We start from the raw sequence: 19447 nt of genomic DNA, 5'->3' as shown, positions 1-19447 counted from the left end.
TTGGCTTTGTCAGCTGAAGAGATGCCTGTCTTTAAGTAGAGAAATTTAATTCTTTCAAATTTGAGTGGGATGCCTTAAATTCAAAATTATTACTATAATTATTACTGCTATTATTCATGTTGCATTGTCTGCTTATTAATCTTTACATATTATCGAATTGATGGATTTTCCTTGGAAAACTCAAATTTATATATATGTGTATATATATTTATTTTTTATTCAGAAGACATCTGATAATTTTTCGTTTGTGGTGTTTTATATTTTGACATTTTATTTTTAATTGACAAAATTATACATATTCATCATGTATAAAATGTTGTGAAATATGTATACATTGTGGAATGGCTAAATCAAACTAACATCATATATAAATTTAGTAAAACTTCATATTAGTAACTCTTTCAGCCTATTGTAATTATTCATACTCCCTATTTTCTTCCTAAACCAATTAAAAGTCTTTTGAGGTACAAAATGTGCAAAATGCATTAAATTTCACAGTAATTAAGAGTAGAGGAATTGAAAACAAATCAACCACAGTTAGAATTTCAGCCTTCTACTCCCTGTGATAATAGATTATTTCAACATTCTGGGTCAGTTTCCTGATGGGTAAAATAGGTCTATTAATAACTACCTCAAAGACTGTTGTTTTGTAAGGACTGAAGGAAATAATAAACATAAACCACTTAATTCAGTGTCTGGCAAACAGTATAATTTTAGATGGTGGCTATCATTTGTGCTGTTGTACTTGGTAATTCTTCTTGACTACAGAGGCGATACCATAGTACTTAATAGTATAGGCTTTAAAACCAAATTATCTGGGTTGGCATCCCAGCTCTACTGCTTATTAGCTATGTAACTTCCATGAAGTCTCTTAACTCTTCTGCCTCAGTTTCTCCATCTATAAAATGAGGGAAAATAATAGTACCTACTTTATAAATGTATTTGATGATTATATGCTTCAATATAAGGAAAGTGCTTAAATCAGTGTTTGGCCCATGGTAAAGTTCAATAAATGTTAGTTATTCAAAAATCACTGAATATAAGATTCCTGGTAATTTTAGAGATCTTTTAAGTCCAGGTTTGGCATTTTTATAATGATTAAACAGGTCCATTTACAGAAATAAGTCACACAGCATTTCTAGGCACTTCATATCCAGCTCAGGAATCCTACAAATAGCTTTTCAACAAATATTTATGGTAAAACTTATTTAAACACAAATAAATTAACCAAAATAATTGAAAGCAAAATTTGAATGAGTTCATTTTCGTACTTTTGCAAAATCATGTTATTTCAGGTTTTGCTCTTTATTGGGAAATCAAGTTGTGCTGATCTGAAGTTACCTTGGTTAATTCTGATGCAAGATTGTTCCTGTTCTCAAGCACACAATAAGGTTTGTCATCAGAAAGATAATTTAACCATCTACATAGGTGACATAGATAGTAGATCGCTATAATTCTACTTTTTTTTTTTTTTTAGTGCCCTCTACCCTCCAAGGGTATATGCTAAAACTAGAGCAATCAATGGACTTTTTCTCCTGACATATTCTACCTTTTTAAAAAAATGTATGCATAACTCAAGAATTACTATATTAAGAAATTGTTGAATCAGTTTCATCTCAGAGGTATGAAAACAGATGCCCTGAATCAACCCTTCAAAACTATCAATAGTAATACTTTGACATCTTGCTCTTGGAGTTAACTTGACCTGGGTTTAATTCTTAGCTTTACCACTACTAGCTGTGTGACCTTCAGGAATTTTTTTACTCACTCATTATCAAATATTTATTGAGCACTCATTTTATTCCCTATTAGTGTATTTGGTAACCTGATAGATAAGAAAAATATTTTCTAGGTTCATGTTTCCATAGTTATAATTCAAGGATAAAAGTTTCTACATTATATAATTTATAAATTTTTGATGATAATGAAAATATCATCTCACTTAAAATATTCTGTGAATCATAAAGTTGTACTGGTATCATTTACTATGAGCTCTTTAAGAATACGGAGTATCGGGCGGCGCCTGTGGCTCAGTCGGTAAGTCTCCGGCCCCATATACTAAGGGTGGCGAGTTCAAACCCGGCCCCGGCTAAACTGCAACCAAAAAATAGCCGAGCGTTGTGGTGGGCGCCTGTAGTCCCAGCTACTCGGGAGGCTGAGGCAAGAGAATCACTTAAGCCCAGGAGTTGGAGGTTGCTGTGAGCTGTGTGATGCCATGGCACTCTACCGAGGGCCATAAAGTGAGACTCTGTCTCTATAAAAAAAAAAAAAAAAAGAACACGGAGTATATATCTTTGTTTCCTCAGTATCTAACAAAGTAACTAATACATAGAAGTATTCAGAAAACGTCTAAAACAGACTACTGTTTTTTAAAATCACAAAATCATTTATGTGTATATGGATGAATATTATTTAAAATTTTAAACTTAAAAGTATAAGTGATTTATTCCTTTGACTTTCTAACTGTATTCATATGTACTTGGAATAATCTAGAACGTTACTATGGGACATCCTACAAGGAAATGTGATCTTAGATAAAGTCATTTTTATATTTGCAGTATTATCAGCAAGTCCAATTTCTGCAATGTCATACACGAGTTGAATTAAAAGAAATTATAAAAAATTGAGGACAGGCGTAGTGGCACATGCCTGTAATCCTAGTACTTTTGGAGGCCAAGACAGGAGGATCTCTTGAGGCCAGAAGTTTAAGACCAACCCACGTAACATAGCAAGACTCTATCTCTGCAAAAAAAAGAAAGAAAGAAAGAAAAATTATCTGGGTGTGGTGGTACACACCTATAGTCCCAGCTACTTGGGAGGTTGAGGCAAGAGGATTCCAAGAGCCCAACAGTTTGAGGTTGCTTTGAGCTATGGTGATACTACTAATGCACTCTACCCAGGGCAACATGGTGAGACCGTGTCTCAAAATAATAAATATAAATACATAACTGAAATGAAAATTAAAAATTGAATCTATTGCCAAAAACTGATACTGTTTTTATATACTTACAAGCATAGTTAACCTCTACAGTTTTGAATAATTTATTTTATATATCACATATATAATTATACTGAGTGGCTAAAAGCATGTTTTGTACTTGAATTTAATACTCTTTGAAAAATAACATCTAATTTTGTAGTAATCAACTCCTTAAAATCTATTTGGACACTATGTTACTAAATGTTACTAAATGGATAGAAGATGCAAATATCAACCCACTAACCCACACCTAAAAATATTTCATGAAGCATATTTTAATAATGTGGAACGTGAAATGTTATATACCAGAAGTCATGATGTATTAGGCAACATTAACCCAACAAAAAGAATGGATCCTAAGGATTATACTTGCATTGCATATCCAAGTTTGAACCTAATCACCCAATCACCCATTTGCAAAGTAATGGCAATTAAGATATACATAAAGTAAATTAATGTTTTGTTTGAAATATTATTTCATACTAATATCCAGTTGCATATTCTTTCAGAATGAGAAATGATATATATAGTAGTTACAGGAATAAAACTCAGTAACTGAAAAGTACAGAAAAGCCCTTTCAGAGAGAGGTCACTGGAAAATAGTATAGCTAAAAGAAATTTTCTTCTGCAACACACTCAACTAATTAATATGCATTTAAAGAGGGAATGAGCTTTTTTACTCCTACTGAACCAAAAAAAAAAAAAATGAAATCCACTAAAACGTACATCACCAATTTTAAGTTTTAATGAACTTTTTTCAGGGGTCATAAAGGGCATATTTTCTTTTCCTTAGACTAAAAGTATTAGCTATTTGCCATAATTTTCTTGTTATATCATATAATAACTGCACTGAGTTTTGCACCTAATAAGAACTGCTGACAGGAGAAAAGGTTTGCATGGTTTCTCTTCCTTCTCTGGATGAATCATTTCAGTATTCTAGTAGTCAACAGCATTATCTACTGACTGTTTAGTTTACAGAAAATAGTGTGGTATGTCTGTTGATTTTGTAACCTGAGACGCTGCTGTATTCCTTGATAACTTCTCAGAGTTTTGTAGCGGAATCCCTGGTGTTTTCCAGGTATACAATCATATCATTTGTGAAGAGCGAAAGTTTGATCTCTTCTGACCCTATGTGGATACCCTTGATCGCCTTTTCTTCCCTAATTGCAATGGCTAAAACTTCCATTACAATGTTAAAGAGCCATGGAGACAATGGGCAGCCTTGTCTGGTTCCTTTCATGTTTACATGGATGGAGCTGGAAGATACTCTTCTTAGTAAAGTATCTCAAGAATGGAAGAAAAAGTATCCAATGCACTCAGCCCTACTATGAAACTAATTTATGGCTTTTCTATGAAAGCTATAACCCAGTTATAACCTAAGAATATGGGGAAGGGAGAGAGGGAGCGGAGGGAGGGGGGAGAATGGGCGGAGGGAGGGTGATTGGTGGGATTACACCTATGGTGCATCTTACAAGGGTACATGTGAAACTTAGTAAATGTAGAATATGAATGTCTTAACACAATAACTAAGAAAATGCCAGGAAGGCTATGTTAACCAGTGTGATGAAAATGTGTCAAACGGTCTATAAAACCAGTGTATGGTGCCCCATGATCCCTTTAATGTACACAGCTATGATTTAATAAAAAAAAAAAAAAGAAAAGAAAATAGTGGTATGTCTTCCTGGAGCATCTATTTGTCTTATTACAAATATATTAAATATTATTTTATATTAAAATGAATATAGATATCAAGTAGAATAATATGTACATTAGTTATAAAATTCAAACGCCAGACTTGGTGCACTGTAATTTTGAGCTAATAGCTGGTTTCTATTATATGTCTTTCTTTCATGTTTAGGTACATGGTTCTATGTAGTGACTTTTTAATTTATTTAAATCTAAGGCCATTTTAAAGTCCATTCATCAACAGGTATTAAGATAGGATTTGGTCATTTGATGCATGAAGACTGGTTAGTGCCTCCGTCTTCTTCTGTTTCATAGACCTTACTGCTCACTGCCAATAAGCTGAATTTCTTCCTTACCTGTGGGAGTTGAGTGACACACAAAGCTACCTCCCAAATCTCAGTGTTTCTAGCAGCTGCAGTCCTTTGTCTTCTGTGACAACCATTATTCTTTACAATAATAGTAAGCATTTAATTTTCTCCTACTCATTTACTTCATGTTTGTTGTACATACCTAGTTGATGAAAGCTGTCATCAGGCCGAAGAGTATACTATTACTCATGGTCTTGATAGACATGTCAAAATCTCCTTTCTTTCTTGCTGTACTTAACCATCACTTCTTAAAGATGCTATAGATGAGAAGTCCTCAGGAAAATTTCTCTAATACACCTTATCTATCTTGATGTTGCTTCTTTGAGTTGATGATAAAGTATTCATAATTCATAAACATTCTCACGATGATTGGGTTATTCACCATTAATTAGAGACCACTGGTTTAAATCATCTGGTTCAATTGGACCTGGATGTAGGCAGTCATCCAATTCCAAACTATTAATGTTTAAGTTGTGATAGAATTTCCTGAATAACTGATAGATTTTGGCAGTGCATATGCATAGTGATTAGAGGTTGAATTAATATAAACTACTTTGGAATGTATAAGTATTAGAAAATGATGCAAAGGAGAGATGGACACTTCTTATTCGAATTATCACAGTAAGCTTTCTAGAAATTTGGATGAGAGGTTGTGTAAATGGAACAAAGTTCCAGCAAACAGGAGCCAGACATTTTAGACATCATAGAAGAAGCTGCTTAAAGGGCATTTTATAAATATTGTTAGATAATTATTACTCAAAGAAAACCAGACTGTACATAAATCTTTCTATGTATTAAATATATATATATATATATTTTTTTTTTCTGGGTATAGTATCCCTGAAGGGAAATACTCCAAGAAGGAATTTTGTTTAAATAGTATTGTGATTGTCAACCATCCTTTAAAGTTTTTTCTTCAATGTATTAATTAAACTTACATGAATTCCCTCGCTTTGGTTGGTGTGAATTGTGAATTTTCTTTTCTTTGTTAATAGAACTTGCCAGCATTTTTCCTTTAAGTGGATTTAAGTTCTTTCATGATATTGTCGGTGGCAAGATATCAACAAAATATTTAAAACACACACTCTGTTAAACTGATTAACTGTAGTTATAAGGTGGCTTTAAAGGTTCTTATAACTCTTAGAAATTTGAAAGATAAATTTCTGACTATGCCCTTGTAACAATTGTATTCAGTTAAGCTTACAAATGCACACGCATCACTATTTGGGTCTCCAAAGCAACTATCAGTGTACTGTGTATCTTGCATGTCTTCATTAGCACATTGAGCACATTTTAGTATGTTGAAAACACTGAATGAGTTATCACTGAGTTCTTAAGTATGATGCCTTTTAAAAAATTTTTGATGTCTCTCAGAACTATCACCACCTAAAACCATCAAAAAATGTTTAATTGGCTTGGTGCAGTGCCTCATGTCTGTAATTCTAGCACTGTGGGAGGCCAAGGTGAGAGGATTGCTAGAGCTCAGGACTTTGAGACCAATCTGAGCAAGAACAAGACCCCTTTCTCTACTAAAAATAGAAAAATTCGCCAGCCCTGGTTGTGTGTCCCTGTAGTCCCAGCTACTTGGGAGGCTGAGGCAGGAGGATTGCTTGAGCCCAGGATTTTGAGGTTGCAGTGAGCTATGATGATGCCCTCTGCACTCTACCAGGGCAGTAAAGTGAGACTCTGCCTCCAAAAAAAAAAAAGTTTAAACAACATTTTGGGGGTCCTGAAAATGTAGAATAAAAAGTGTACGACACGGTCCATGGAGGCAGCAAGATACATGTATGAAAGATAAATAACATTATAAAATAGTGTGTACTGCATGCCAAATGAGCTCTATAAATGTCTAGAAGAAATTATCATTAAGCATTGGAACAGTTAGGCCTTATCAGAGTGAGAATAAGTGGGGGAATGAGGAGACTGGAGCAATAGGATTTAAACACAAAGGAAGTAGGTATTTGAGAATTATATGGAATCAAGGATTCAGTGTTTGAATATCATATAAAAAGAGTAAAGTACAATGTTAAGAAAATCAAGGAGAGGTGGCGCCTGTGGCTCAGTGAGTAGGGCGCTGGCCCCATATGCCAAGGGTGGCAGGTTCAAACCCAGCCCCAGCCAAACTGCAACAAAAAAATACCCAGGCGTTGTGCCGGGCGCCTGTAGTCCCAGCTACTCGGGAGGCTGAGGCAAGAGAATCACATAAGCCCAAGAGCTGGAGGTTGCTGTGAGCCGTTTGACGCCATGGCCCTCTATCGAGGGCAGTAAAGTGAGACTCTGTCTCTACAAAAAAAAAAAAAAAAAAAAAATATCAAGGAGAAAAGTCTCACCAAAGGAATTTTCTTATAAAAATTCTTTCCTCTTCATTTTCTTATCTCATTTATAATGTTAAATTATATAACTTCTCTATGAGGGGCTCAAGTGTAACGAAACCTTCTCAGGTCACATATTTAGGAAAATCATATTTTTATATGGTTTATCCGCTAAGGATGTCGGTCTAAAATTAAGACCAAAAGAGTTCTTTTATGTTAAAATTATCGTATATTCATTTAATAAATCTTTATTAAGTGTCTAATACTCTGAAGCAATTTTTTTTTTTTTTTTGTAGAGACAGGGTCTCACTTTACTGCCTTCAGTAGAGTGCCATGATGTCACAGGACTCACAGCAACCTCTAGCTCTTGGGCTTCCGCGATTCTCCTGCCTCAGCCTCCCGAGCAGCTGGGATTACAGGCGCCTTCCACAATGCCCGGCTTTTTTTTGGTTGCAGTTCAGCTGGGGCTGAGTTTGAACCCGCCACCCTTGGTATATGGGGCTAGCGCCCTACTCATTGAGCCAGAAGCGCCACCCTCTGTTTCTTGCCAGAGATCTCTCCGTTACCTTTAGTACAGCGTATCTCCCTGCTTCACGGGTTTTAGTTATGTAGCCAATTTGTTCTGTTCATGTTTTGTTAATTTTTGTTACTTTGTCATTTTATCCATTACACAGATTAGCCTTTTTTTTTTTTCTTTCTTGTGCTACATTATGTTTTTCTTAAATTTTGTATTAGGTTATGCTGGCCTTTTGAATTGTGTTGAGAGAAGTTTCCTATCTCCATAAGAGTTTATGTAATATTGGTGGCATTTGTTTATATAATATTGGGGTTATTTAAATGTTTCCTTTTAGAATGTAAGCTCTGATGCTTAGAAAGTGTCTGACATTTAATAGATGCTCACTAAATGAGTTTCTTTTTTAAAGTATTTCCTGATGGGAAAGATAATGGTCAGTAAAGATAATAGTGTCAATTACTTTGAGCAAATTATGTTAATCAGAAATAATATATTTTCATTCCATCTCTACTATATAATATAATCTTTGACAAGGGTAGGACTTAGTAGTATTTAGAAGTAATCATCAATATGATAGCAAAAATACATTGGATATAACTACATCTTCAAGGAGCTCTATGGGGTAAACATTAACATATCAAAAGATGAACAGTTCTCAAACTATAGCAATAGCATGGTAAAATGGAAGGAGAAACACAGCATAATAGTGAGACATAAGAGAAGTTGGAGAAAAATTCTTTGTGGTCTAAAGGTCATACACAATCCACGTGCCCTGCAGTTGGTGTGCTTGGAGCAAATTCTTGCCATTGCTCCCAGCTCTCAATTGCTGTTGCACAGCGACAAAATTGTATCAAAGGAAAGAAAACCAGTTTGGAGAGGGAGAGAGAGGTAACATTTATTAAGGTCTTTCTATGTCTAGGCATTTTAGTAGGTAGTGTTATGTAAATTAATTAATATACACTTCACAACAGCTCTGTGAGGTTGGAATCGTTCTATCATCCTCCTAGTACAAATGAGAAATCTGGGTCTTAATGGAAAGCTAATGGTCTGGTTCAGTCTAACTCCAAAACTCATTGAAGTATTTCTACCATATTAGGCTACCTCAAAGGAGGAAAATTAAGCAGTATGAGCTACAGGGAAACTGAAACTGAGGAAAATTAAGTATCTTGTCAAATATCATGGGGTTAGTAAATAGCAGAGCCAGGATTTAAGCATTAGCCTTAAGATGCAACTTCCCCTTTCCACAGTACTGTGTTGTATTAAGAAAAAATAAACTCCTCCTCAGTGATTTATGTATGTTCCTTTCAGTAGTATGCGCTCCTGTTCACTTTTGTATTCCGCTGTTTAGCACCTGGTAGATAAGCCTTAGTTTGCAAATATTTATTGAGTGCTAAATCCACAGGCCTATAGCTATGAAGAGATGGCAAACAAAAACAATTGAATCATTTTAATAAAACATTAGACAAACTAGGCAAATTTGTAGATCATGACAGGGTCATGATAGTGAAGAGTGGGAGGTCTGAATTGATCCTAAATAAATAGAAACTTGGGAGGGAGTACAGTGTAGTGACTGAGAACATAGACTCTGGAGCTGGGTTTGCATTCCTGTTCCACCTCTTTCTACCCTGTTTCCCAAAAAATAAGACATCCTCCGAAAATAAGACCTACTTACCGGAAAGATAAGACGTCCCCTGAAAATAAGACTTAGCACATCTTTGGGAGCACACCTTAAAATAAGACACTGTCTTATTTTCAGGGAAACAGGGTAGCTGTGTGACTCAGATAAGTTACTTCACTCTTCTGTGCTTATTGCCTTGTCTTCAGGATGTGGGCTATAATATCACCTACCTCGTAAGGTTACCATGAGGATAAAATAAGTTAATGACTAAAGTGCTTAGCACTGGTTCTGGTACATAGAAAGCACTCCATCTTTACTGTTGCTGTTGCTCAAATGTGACCTATGTATTCATCCACTGTTTGGGCTCCCTCTAAATCTCTGGCTGAGGAGGCCAAATGTGATAGAAAGCAGCCAATACCTCTGCCCTTTGTTTGCAGACCAATAAAATTTAATAACTGGCAGGTAGCCCATTGTGAATTAATACAGATTAATGCTGATACTGATGTGAGAAGCACTTACACCCCCCATAAGCAGACCTTCCTCCAAAAAGAGGTATTTGAATTTTACTCTTCTTGTACTCTTATGGAATTTTATTACCTAGGTATGTCCTCGAATGATTAAAGTTTATGATAGAGTGGACCCTGGATGCAAATCCCTTTAAGGTCAGTATAACAGGCTTCGTTGAGTATCTGGGTCCTATTTCTGGCAGCTTCTTAATGTCAGTTGTCTTACACTTTGCATTGTTCTGCCTTTTCCTTTGGTCCACATGATCAGAGCTTCCTGCATATCTATCTGCTAGCTCAGCATGCCCTTACATTTCACCACAGGGTTCTTACTAATGAAATTGAAGGTGTCGCTTAGGTGACCTAAGCTTCAGATTGTCTTTGCTGCTACTCCTGACTATAGGCATCAATTTTAGTGACTGAACAGTTCTAAGACATTACATCTCTAACTTACTCTTTCATATCTGAATCTCTTCCTATATCCATGCCTTAATACCTCAAGCCTCAATTCCTTCATAACTAGTTGCTGTTTTCCCTTTTAGGGAAAGTTTGGCCAACAGTTATAATCCTCCTATTTGCTCCACATTTACTTAATGCTAATATGACTAGGTCCCTACACATTTTCTTCTTTCAGAATCCCTACTGTGAACATATGACCCATCCCTGATTATCATGTGTTAGCCCTTGCCAGACTGCTGTGCCACAGAATCCTCTCTAATCTCTGCCCAGATTTATATTTCTAGCCCTAGAGCCAAGCCCTTTAATATACTTAAGAATTCTACCATCAATCACCAACTACCACTGCATGTTTCTTGAGATGCCTTTCAGAGAAAACTACCCCGTAACCAAAATATTTTTCTTTTTCTTAATTACAAATTAACTCCTAAATGCAAAAATAGTGATATATCATTTGCAAATATGCCTGTGGAATTCCCCTCTTTTCTGTGTAGTATATTCCTTTCCTTATGTGTTTACTGCTCTCTGCATTAAGAGTTGAAATCTGTTTCTATAGCTCTTGAACATGGACTGAGCTATTCGACTTGTTTTGGCTAATAGAATATTAGAAAATGAGGCACAATCAGAAACATAGAAAGTGCTTGTACACTGTGGTTGTCCTACCTTGCTACTTTTGAAACTAGACTCCTCTGTAAAGAAACCTGGGCTAGCCAGCCAAATGCTGGAGACATATGGCCCAGTCACTGTTGTTACCCAAGCAACTTCTGGACATGGAAATGAGGCCATATGGACCCATCTAAGCCTCAGTCTACCCACTATCAAAGGAATTACTCAGCTGATCTCAACTCAGATCGCTGACCTGTAGAATCATGAGCTGATACATGATTGTTGTTTTAACATACTAAATTTTAGGATAGTTGATTACAAAGCAAACTTAAGTGAATCAGAGAGATTGGAGACCATCATTATTAATCATTTTTATGGGCTGTTTTTTCCATTTACATGTGTCTGGATTCCACAATTGTTTGCATATTATGGGTATATTCATTACTATACTTGATATTAAAGTTATATAATCACTTTGCATTTATTGAATGCACTTACTGAATATTGTTTGTTAGGATGGAAGTGTTAAATCATAGGAAGATAAATACAATAGTGACATTTTTCTTCAGTTGTTATCTCAGAAAGTTAATCTTCAAATTGAAGATTTTTCTTGCAAATTTATGTTTAGGCTTTATGTTTTTAAATTGCTTTATTCACCAACTGATTTTTTTTTCTGATTCTGCACCAATAAATGTTCTATCCTTGAAACAAAATTATTTATTGTAGCAAAAAAGTACCCCTCTGTTTCAAGCACCTTATAAACCATGGGAGTTTAGATTTCTAAAGCCAAGATGAATGAGTACTCATTAAGTACAAGGTACTTAACCTTGTGAATTGGATCCGATTTTTAAATTTGTAGGGTAATTTATCTCTTTTTCCATTCGAGATAGGGTCTTACTCTGTTGCCTGGGATGGAATGCAGTGGTATCATAATAGCTCACTGCAACCCCAAACTCCTAGCCTCGAGTAATCTTCCTGCTCCAGCCTCTAAACTAGCTGGGACTACCAGCATGTGCCACCATGTCCAATTAATTTTTTTCTATTTTTTTGTAGTTACAAGGTCTCACTATGTTGCCCAGGCTGGTCTTGAACTCCTGGTATCAAAGTGATCCTCCCACCTTGGCCTACCAAAGTACTAGGATCATAGGAGTAAGCTCCCATGCCCAGTGGGTAATTTATTCTCAACCCTTATTATTAGACTGTGCACTTAAAAGAATGATAAAGTCTCATGTTCAATCTTAAATCAAGTACACAGTGTTTATAGCACAAACCTCAGATAAGTACTAGAGCACCTACTCCTTTATAGTAAGTAAAATAGACTCATAACTTGGACTCCAAGGGCAGATGACTTGCTAGTGTCAGGATTAACAATACTTTTATAGTCAAAGAACCTCAAAAATGACTACTCACAATCAAGGTATTGTTTGCATTTCAATGCTAAGTACCTTCACTTTTATGGGTGAGGTTGTAGAAACCATTATCATTTAGTATGTGCTCTGAGTCACAAGCAACATTCTACTCACACCCTAGAGAGCACAGGGTAATGACAATGATGACAACAGTGATTTGAACACGTGATACATTTGTAGTTACAGCTTGTCTGTTTTTTGTAACCATCTTGTTACTCCCTGGCTAACTCATACCTTTGTATTACTTGTTTTATAACATTTGTAAAATACATATGCAAAAATATCAGAAGTTTAAATTTGAAGAAAAAGGAAAGGAATGGAAGAAAGAAATGGAAGGAGGGAGAGCTTTGGAAGGAGGGAAGGAAAAACAGGCATGGAATCTGCCTATCCAGGAAAATTCACCTTAACTTAATTGCCTACATGAGGTAATGCACCAGGATCTGAAGATGGAGCTGAATTTTCAACAGATTTGTCCACATAATCTTTGTGAATATTTCCTTTATTACGAGAACTATACAATTCTAGAAACACATAACTGATGTAGTATAAGAAAACTCGACCTTAAACACATCATTTATTTTGTGGTATTGCATCATAATTACTTTTTTCATATGATCTTTTCATACTTAAACACAATTACATGGAGTTTTATACCACAGAAATACATTTTTGTTATTTACTCAAAGTCATGGAACTAAATATTGTATATTAAATATAAGCTTCAGGACACCCAAGCGTGCAAACATCCTCTATAAAATTTTATGTTTATTTTACAGGTGTATTAGCTGCAAACAGGATAATAGCTATAATTTCTGAGGAATTAAGGTTGGACAATAGTGATTTGTTATAGGCTTTTGCTGCAGTATCAAAAAGACCTTTGTAGTTAAAGATAATTCCTGAGTCTTAAAAGGGCTGTAGAAAATACAGAAGATAGAAATTGTACTTAGATTTTAAAAAGTATCAAAACTGGCCAGTTACAGCATGGAGGAAACAGACTTAGCAGCAATGAACATAAAAAAGACTGGCAAGAGGCTCGGTGCCTATAGCACAGTGATTAGGGCACCAGCCACATACACCAAGGCTGGTGGATTCTAACTCGGCCTGGGCCTGCTAAACAACAATGACAACTGCAACCAAAAAAATAGCTGGGCATTGTGGCAGGCACCTGTAGTCCCAACTACTTGGAAGGCTGAGGCAAGAGAATCGCTTAAACCCAAGTGTTTGAGGTTGCAGTGAGCTGTGACGCCACGACATTCCACAGAGGATGACATAGTGAGACTGTCTCAAAAAAAAAAAAAAAGACTAAAGATATTTAGGCAGCATATGTCGACAGTGTGAAATAAATTCTAAAACTATTTTGATCTTGAGCTCTATTAGTATAAAGCTGAAACAAGAGAAGCAAGAATTTGCTTTATTCTGTGCTGATCATTATTGAATTCAGATCTGGGGATATAGGCAAACTGGAACACGTTCAGAAAAGAGCAGCCAGCATAGTGAAAGATTTTTGATATGGAGAGTGGCTGAAGAAACAAGACATATGGGTTAGACAAAAGAAAACTTGATGAATATGATAGTTGTAGTTAGGATGTTGCAGTTGCAAGTGAAAGAAAAACCAACTCAAACTTTTTTTTTTTTTTCCAACTCAAACTTTTTAATAATGAAAGTAATTAATGGGCTCACATAACTCAAAAGTTGAGAGGCAAAAGTGTTTTAGGTAAGGTTCAATTCAGTGGCCTGGTTAATTTTTCTCTCAGCTTTCTACAGTGTTAGCCAAAACTGACTGATATCTTCTGGTCTGCCAGCAATAATCAGGGTTATGTGCTGCTTTTTTCATGTCAACTGAGGGTCAGAAAAACCTTCTTTCCTTTATAGTTCAATGGAAGAAAGAAAAACCTTTCACCACATCACTAGGTATATCTTATATTTTCATTGGCCAGAGTTGTGAACATGCCAATCTCTAAACAGATTATAGTGACCATGGGAAGGATAGATGCAAAGTAGCTTAGCCAATCAAAAATCTATTGTCTTGAGTTTTACAGCTCATTGGTCTGATTTTCATTTGCAAATCATTTCCTTGTTTGGAATTTGATAAAATAACCAATGAGCTATGAAGTTTGCTTTAAAAATATCTGTCCTGATTCTCCATGGAACAGAACCAATGGTAGATAGATATATACATGCACACATATGATATATACATATATAAGCATATATGATGTGTATGTATATATCTGTATGTTTAGTATATGTACAGAAATTTATTTCAGAAAATCTCACATGATTGTATTGTCTGACGTGAAATTTGTAGGGCAAGACAATAGTTAGAAACTCTGGTAGAAGCTGATGTTGTAGTCTTGAGGCGGAATTTCTTCCTCTGGGAAGCATTATTTTTTGCTTGTAAGTCCTTTCTTGAAAGTAATAGCCTTTACTTAAAGTCAACTGATTGTAGATATTAACCACATCTACAGAATACCATCATAGCAACACCTAAATTAGTGTTTGATTAAATGATTAGATACCATAACCTAGCCAAGATGAAATATAAATTATGATGGATATGATAACTCTTTCCCAAAATATGTGGCTGAAATTTTGGAACAGGGAGATTACAAACTAAGAGAAAGCCAAAAAATATCCCTTATATTGGCTAACGGTAGGTGTGTGCAAAGGCTGCTCTGGGGAATAGGTTTTCACCTTGTTTTATATAGAGTAATACTAGGACAAAAGTTATAGAAATAGTGATAATACAGCTATCAACTAAAAAGAGCTGTCTAGCAAAATAGTAGTGAATTCTTATTACTGAGAATGTTCAAACGTGATCTAGATGACTGTGGTATAAAACCTCACATTAAGGCCCAGCGTCATGTATTCTTGACATTTGTGGAAGACATCATTATGCTCAAGTTGAGTTCAGTGGACAATAGGCATAATTTTATTTTACCTTTATTTTTATTATTTTATTTTATTTTTTTCCAGGAATACTCTGTTGAGTATTTAATAGTAAATTGTACATGAACCTTATGACCACCCTGAATTAATATTGAATAGTAGCTGAGATATGTCCACCAAGATTCTACAAAGTAAAAGAACTGGTAGGGGATAGATATATGCATATTTTATATATGACATATACTTTTAATATATATTTATAAAGGAATTATTTTTTTCTCAAATTGCTTAACTGCAAGTTCCCCTCCCCACTATGTTCTTGCAGATAAGCTTCCCTAATCAAACTACCTTCTTTATCAAAAGGATCAGGGCAATTTCTTCTCAGGCCTAATAAGCAAGTTCTGTAACTTGCCAGCCCAAGTTATTAGCCAAACAAACCAATCACATCTTTACTTGAGAAACAAAAGGCACCTCAACCTCTCCATACTGTAGGACCTGCTTTCCACAAGCCCTGCTTGTCCGTTCTGTCTCTGGATTCACCCCTCATGTGGCTGTCCTTGGCATGCGGAATCTTCTTCCCCTGGGCTGTGAGGGGAATACATGTGATTAATAAACTTTCTCACCTGTCCAGTGTTGAGTGTCCTGTGCTTGACCTTCTCCATAACCTTAGAATGGAAATCACACACTCACTGATGGGTTGAATAGGAAGTAATTACAATGACTATCTTCCCTGCCCCACCCTCATACCACCAATGAAGTTGGATGGGGGAAATATTTAAAAATTAAATATCTTTGTTATAAAGTGATTATTGGTCTTTTGTATATGCACCTAGAAGAGGAATTGCAGGAGCTTGCACTCTCACCAGTAGTGCGGAAGTGTTCCCTTTTCTCCACATCCACGCCAACATCTGTAGTTGTGGGATTTTGTTATGTGAGCCAGTCTTACGGGAGTTAGGTGGTATCTCAAAGTGGTTTAGATTTGCATTGTTCATTGCAGCTCAATTCATAATAGCCAAGTCATGGAAGAAGCCCAAGTGCCTATCGACCCATGAATGGATTAATATATTGTGGTATATGTATACCATGGAATATTGTGCAGCCTTAAAGATGGAGACTTTACCTCTTTTACATTTACATGGATTGAGCTGGAACATATCCTTCTTAGTAAAGTATCTCAAGAATGGAAGAAAAAATATCCCTTGTACTCAGTACTATTATGAAACCAATTTGCAATCACTCACACTTACATATGAAGAATAGATCACAACTGTGGCCCAAGATGAAGGAGAGGAGCGGGGATGGGAAGAGAGAGGGAAGGTCAGATTGAAGGAGGGTGAATGGTGGGATCACACCAATAGTGCATAATGCAAAGGTGCATGTTGGCTCTATTAGTATAGAGTATAAATGTCTTGACACAATAACTAAGTAAATGAGGTGAGGTAATATTAACCAGTGTGATGTAAGCATTCCTAATTCTATATGAAGTCAGCACATTGTACCCCATAAATGCAATAATGTATACATGATCTATGTGTTTATGATTTAATAAAAAAAGTTAAAACAAAAAAATAAGAATAGAAAACCAGTTAAATAATTGTAATAAATGACTTGTAAGTTGCCTTTCAATACAAAGATTTTCTTGATTCAGTGTTTCCAGTGCTAGTACTTTTATTTTATTTTATTTTATTTTATTATTAAATCATAGCTATGTACATTAATGCGATCATGAGGCACCATACACTGGCACTGGTTTTATGGACCATTTGACATATCTTCATCACACTGGTCAACATAACCTTCCTGGCATTTTCTTAGTTATTGTGTTAAGACATTTATATTCTACATTTACTAAGTTTCACATGCACCCTTGTAAGATGCACCGTAGGTGTAATCCCACCAATCACCTCCCTCCACCCATCCTCCCCCTTCCTCCCTGCCCTCTCCCCCTTCCCCATATTCTTAGGTTATAACAGGGTTATAGCTTTCATATGAAAGCCATAAATTAGTTTCATAGTAGCACTGAGTACATTGGATACTTTTTCTTCCATTCTTGAGATACTTTACTAAGAAGAATATGTTCCAGCTCCATCCGTGTAAACATGAAAGAGGTAAAGTCTCCATCTTTCTTTAAGGCTGCATAATATTCCATGATATACATATACCACAATTTATTAATCCATTCGTGGATCGATGGGCACTTGGGCTTTTTCCATGACTTAGCAATTATGAATTGGGCTACCATAAACATTCTGGTACAAATATCTTTGTTATGATGTGATTTTTGGTCTTCTGGGTATATAACTAGTAGAGGAATTATAGGATTGAATGGCAGATCTATTTTTAGATCTCTAAGTGTTCTCCAAACATCTTTCCATCCAGTGCTAGTATTAACTTTATTTTCCAAATCGTAGTAGAACAATTTATCTCTATTATCAGCACTCACCAGATTGTATTGTGAACTATTATTTATATATCTCTTTCTCTTACCTCAAAGCCCAGAAAGCCATAATTTATTATTCTTTGTATACCTTCTGAATAGCATAATGCGTGACACATAGCAGATAGTCAATAAATAGTTGTGGAGTGAATCTGAAAATCACTTTCTCTGTCCAAATTTGATTAAAAAAATAACCAAAAGGTGTGAAGTTCAGCTTAAACAGCATAACATATAAGTAAATATCATAAATGTAAATTTCCTAACAATATTAAAATGCAAACTCACTCTACCCACCCTTAGAGAGAATGAGGTCTTAAAGAGTGCTGCCCGATTTTTCTCTTCTCATTCCCCTTCCAAAATGCATGCCAGTTACGCTAGGGCTTCTAAAGAACTCAGAAGGCAGCATCTCACTTTGTGTAGGAAGGAGAATTAGAATAGGTGTAAGGTGATCCCAACTCCTTGCCTGTCTGTTGATTCTGAGTGCTCCATTCTCTTCAGAATCCCCGCTAAAAGCTAAAAACACTGCTTTCTGCAAGAAGGCATTTATTTTAGTCATCATTTCATTCCTCAAGTGTGTAGCTGCATAAAACATGGAGAAAGCTAACCTGGGTCTTGAACATATCTGACATATCTTTTTTCTGTGATTTCAATTATTACTTATTATATTTAAATTGAATTGTTACAAGTTATTCTTTTGGTAGAATGGCATGTGTTTTTCCTTACCTATTGATTTAAGAATTTATTTATTGAAAAAATGGAAGAAGCCCTGACACGGTGGCTCACACATATAATCCTAATATGCTGGGAGGCCAAAGTGGGAGAATAGCTTGAGCTCAGTAGTTCAAGACCAGCCTGAGCAAGAGCAAAACCCTGTCTCTACCAAAAATAGAACAATTGATTTGTTACAAGTTGTTGTAACAAGCATGTTGATGCCTGTAGTCTCAGCTACTCGGGAGGCTGAGGCAGGACGATCGCTTGAAGCCAGGAGTTTGAGGTTGCTATGAGTTAGGCTGACATGAGGGCACTCTACCCTGGGCAACAGAATAAGACTCTTGTTTCCAAAAAAAAAAAAGAGGGAGAAAAATAATAGACTTGGTTGGACAAAGCAGTTTTTCTAGTTCATGAATGTAAATATATCATTTCACAAAGGTACATAATTGCGTCTTTGACAATAATAAAATTATATTAAGGCAGCTCTAGTGTTTGAAACCAAAGACATGGCTTCTATATCCAAATGTCTTCATATAGTACTAACCATGTGGTTGACACTTAGTAAATATATATTGGTTAAATCATCTAATAGTAGAATGTGCTCCCTTCCATTGATCATAGACTTTAAGAAAGACTTTAACAAAATGTTTTCTGTATTTCCTGGTATTCACAGTAAACAGATCAGAGCTCTGCTGGGACAGTTCAGCCAAGCAGAAGCCTTATTAATGAAAGCTGGTGTGCAGCCAGGGTCTTTTGATGGAGTTCTTTTGGATCTTGGGTGTTCTTCCATGCAACTTGATACTCCTGAAAGAGGTTTTTCCCTTCGGAGGGACGGCCCCTTGGACATGAGGATGGATGGTGGCAGGTGAGTATTGACAAAGCATTTCTCCTCACAAGAAGAAATCAATTTTTCAAAAATACTTTGAATTTAATTTTCTGCTAAGACTGCATAATTCCC

At 35.7% G+C, this 19447-nt stretch overlaps 1 protein-coding gene across 1 annotated transcript in view; it reads left to right on the top strand.

Moving 5' to 3' along the window:
- The window catches only part of METTL15 (methyltransferase like 15), a 216986-nt gene that overhangs the window by 148994 nt on the left and 48545 nt on the right, over window positions 1-19447 (top strand). The window contains exon 5 of the mRNA XM_053561593.1: window positions 19163-19354. Coding sequence (XP_053417568.1) covers window positions 19163-19354 — 192 coding nt within the window. The remainder of the gene's footprint in view (window positions 1-19162; window positions 19355-19447) is intronic.

Source organism: Nycticebus coucang, chromosome 14 (assembly GCF_027406575.1).
Source record: "Nycticebus coucang isolate mNycCou1 chromosome 14, mNycCou1.pri, whole genome shotgun sequence".
Classification (NCBI taxonomy): Eukaryota; Metazoa; Chordata; class Mammalia; order Primates; family Lorisidae; genus Nycticebus; species Nycticebus coucang.
The sequence above is the reverse complement of the archived record's forward strand: the minus strand, read 5'-3'. Positions and strand labels throughout refer to the sequence as shown.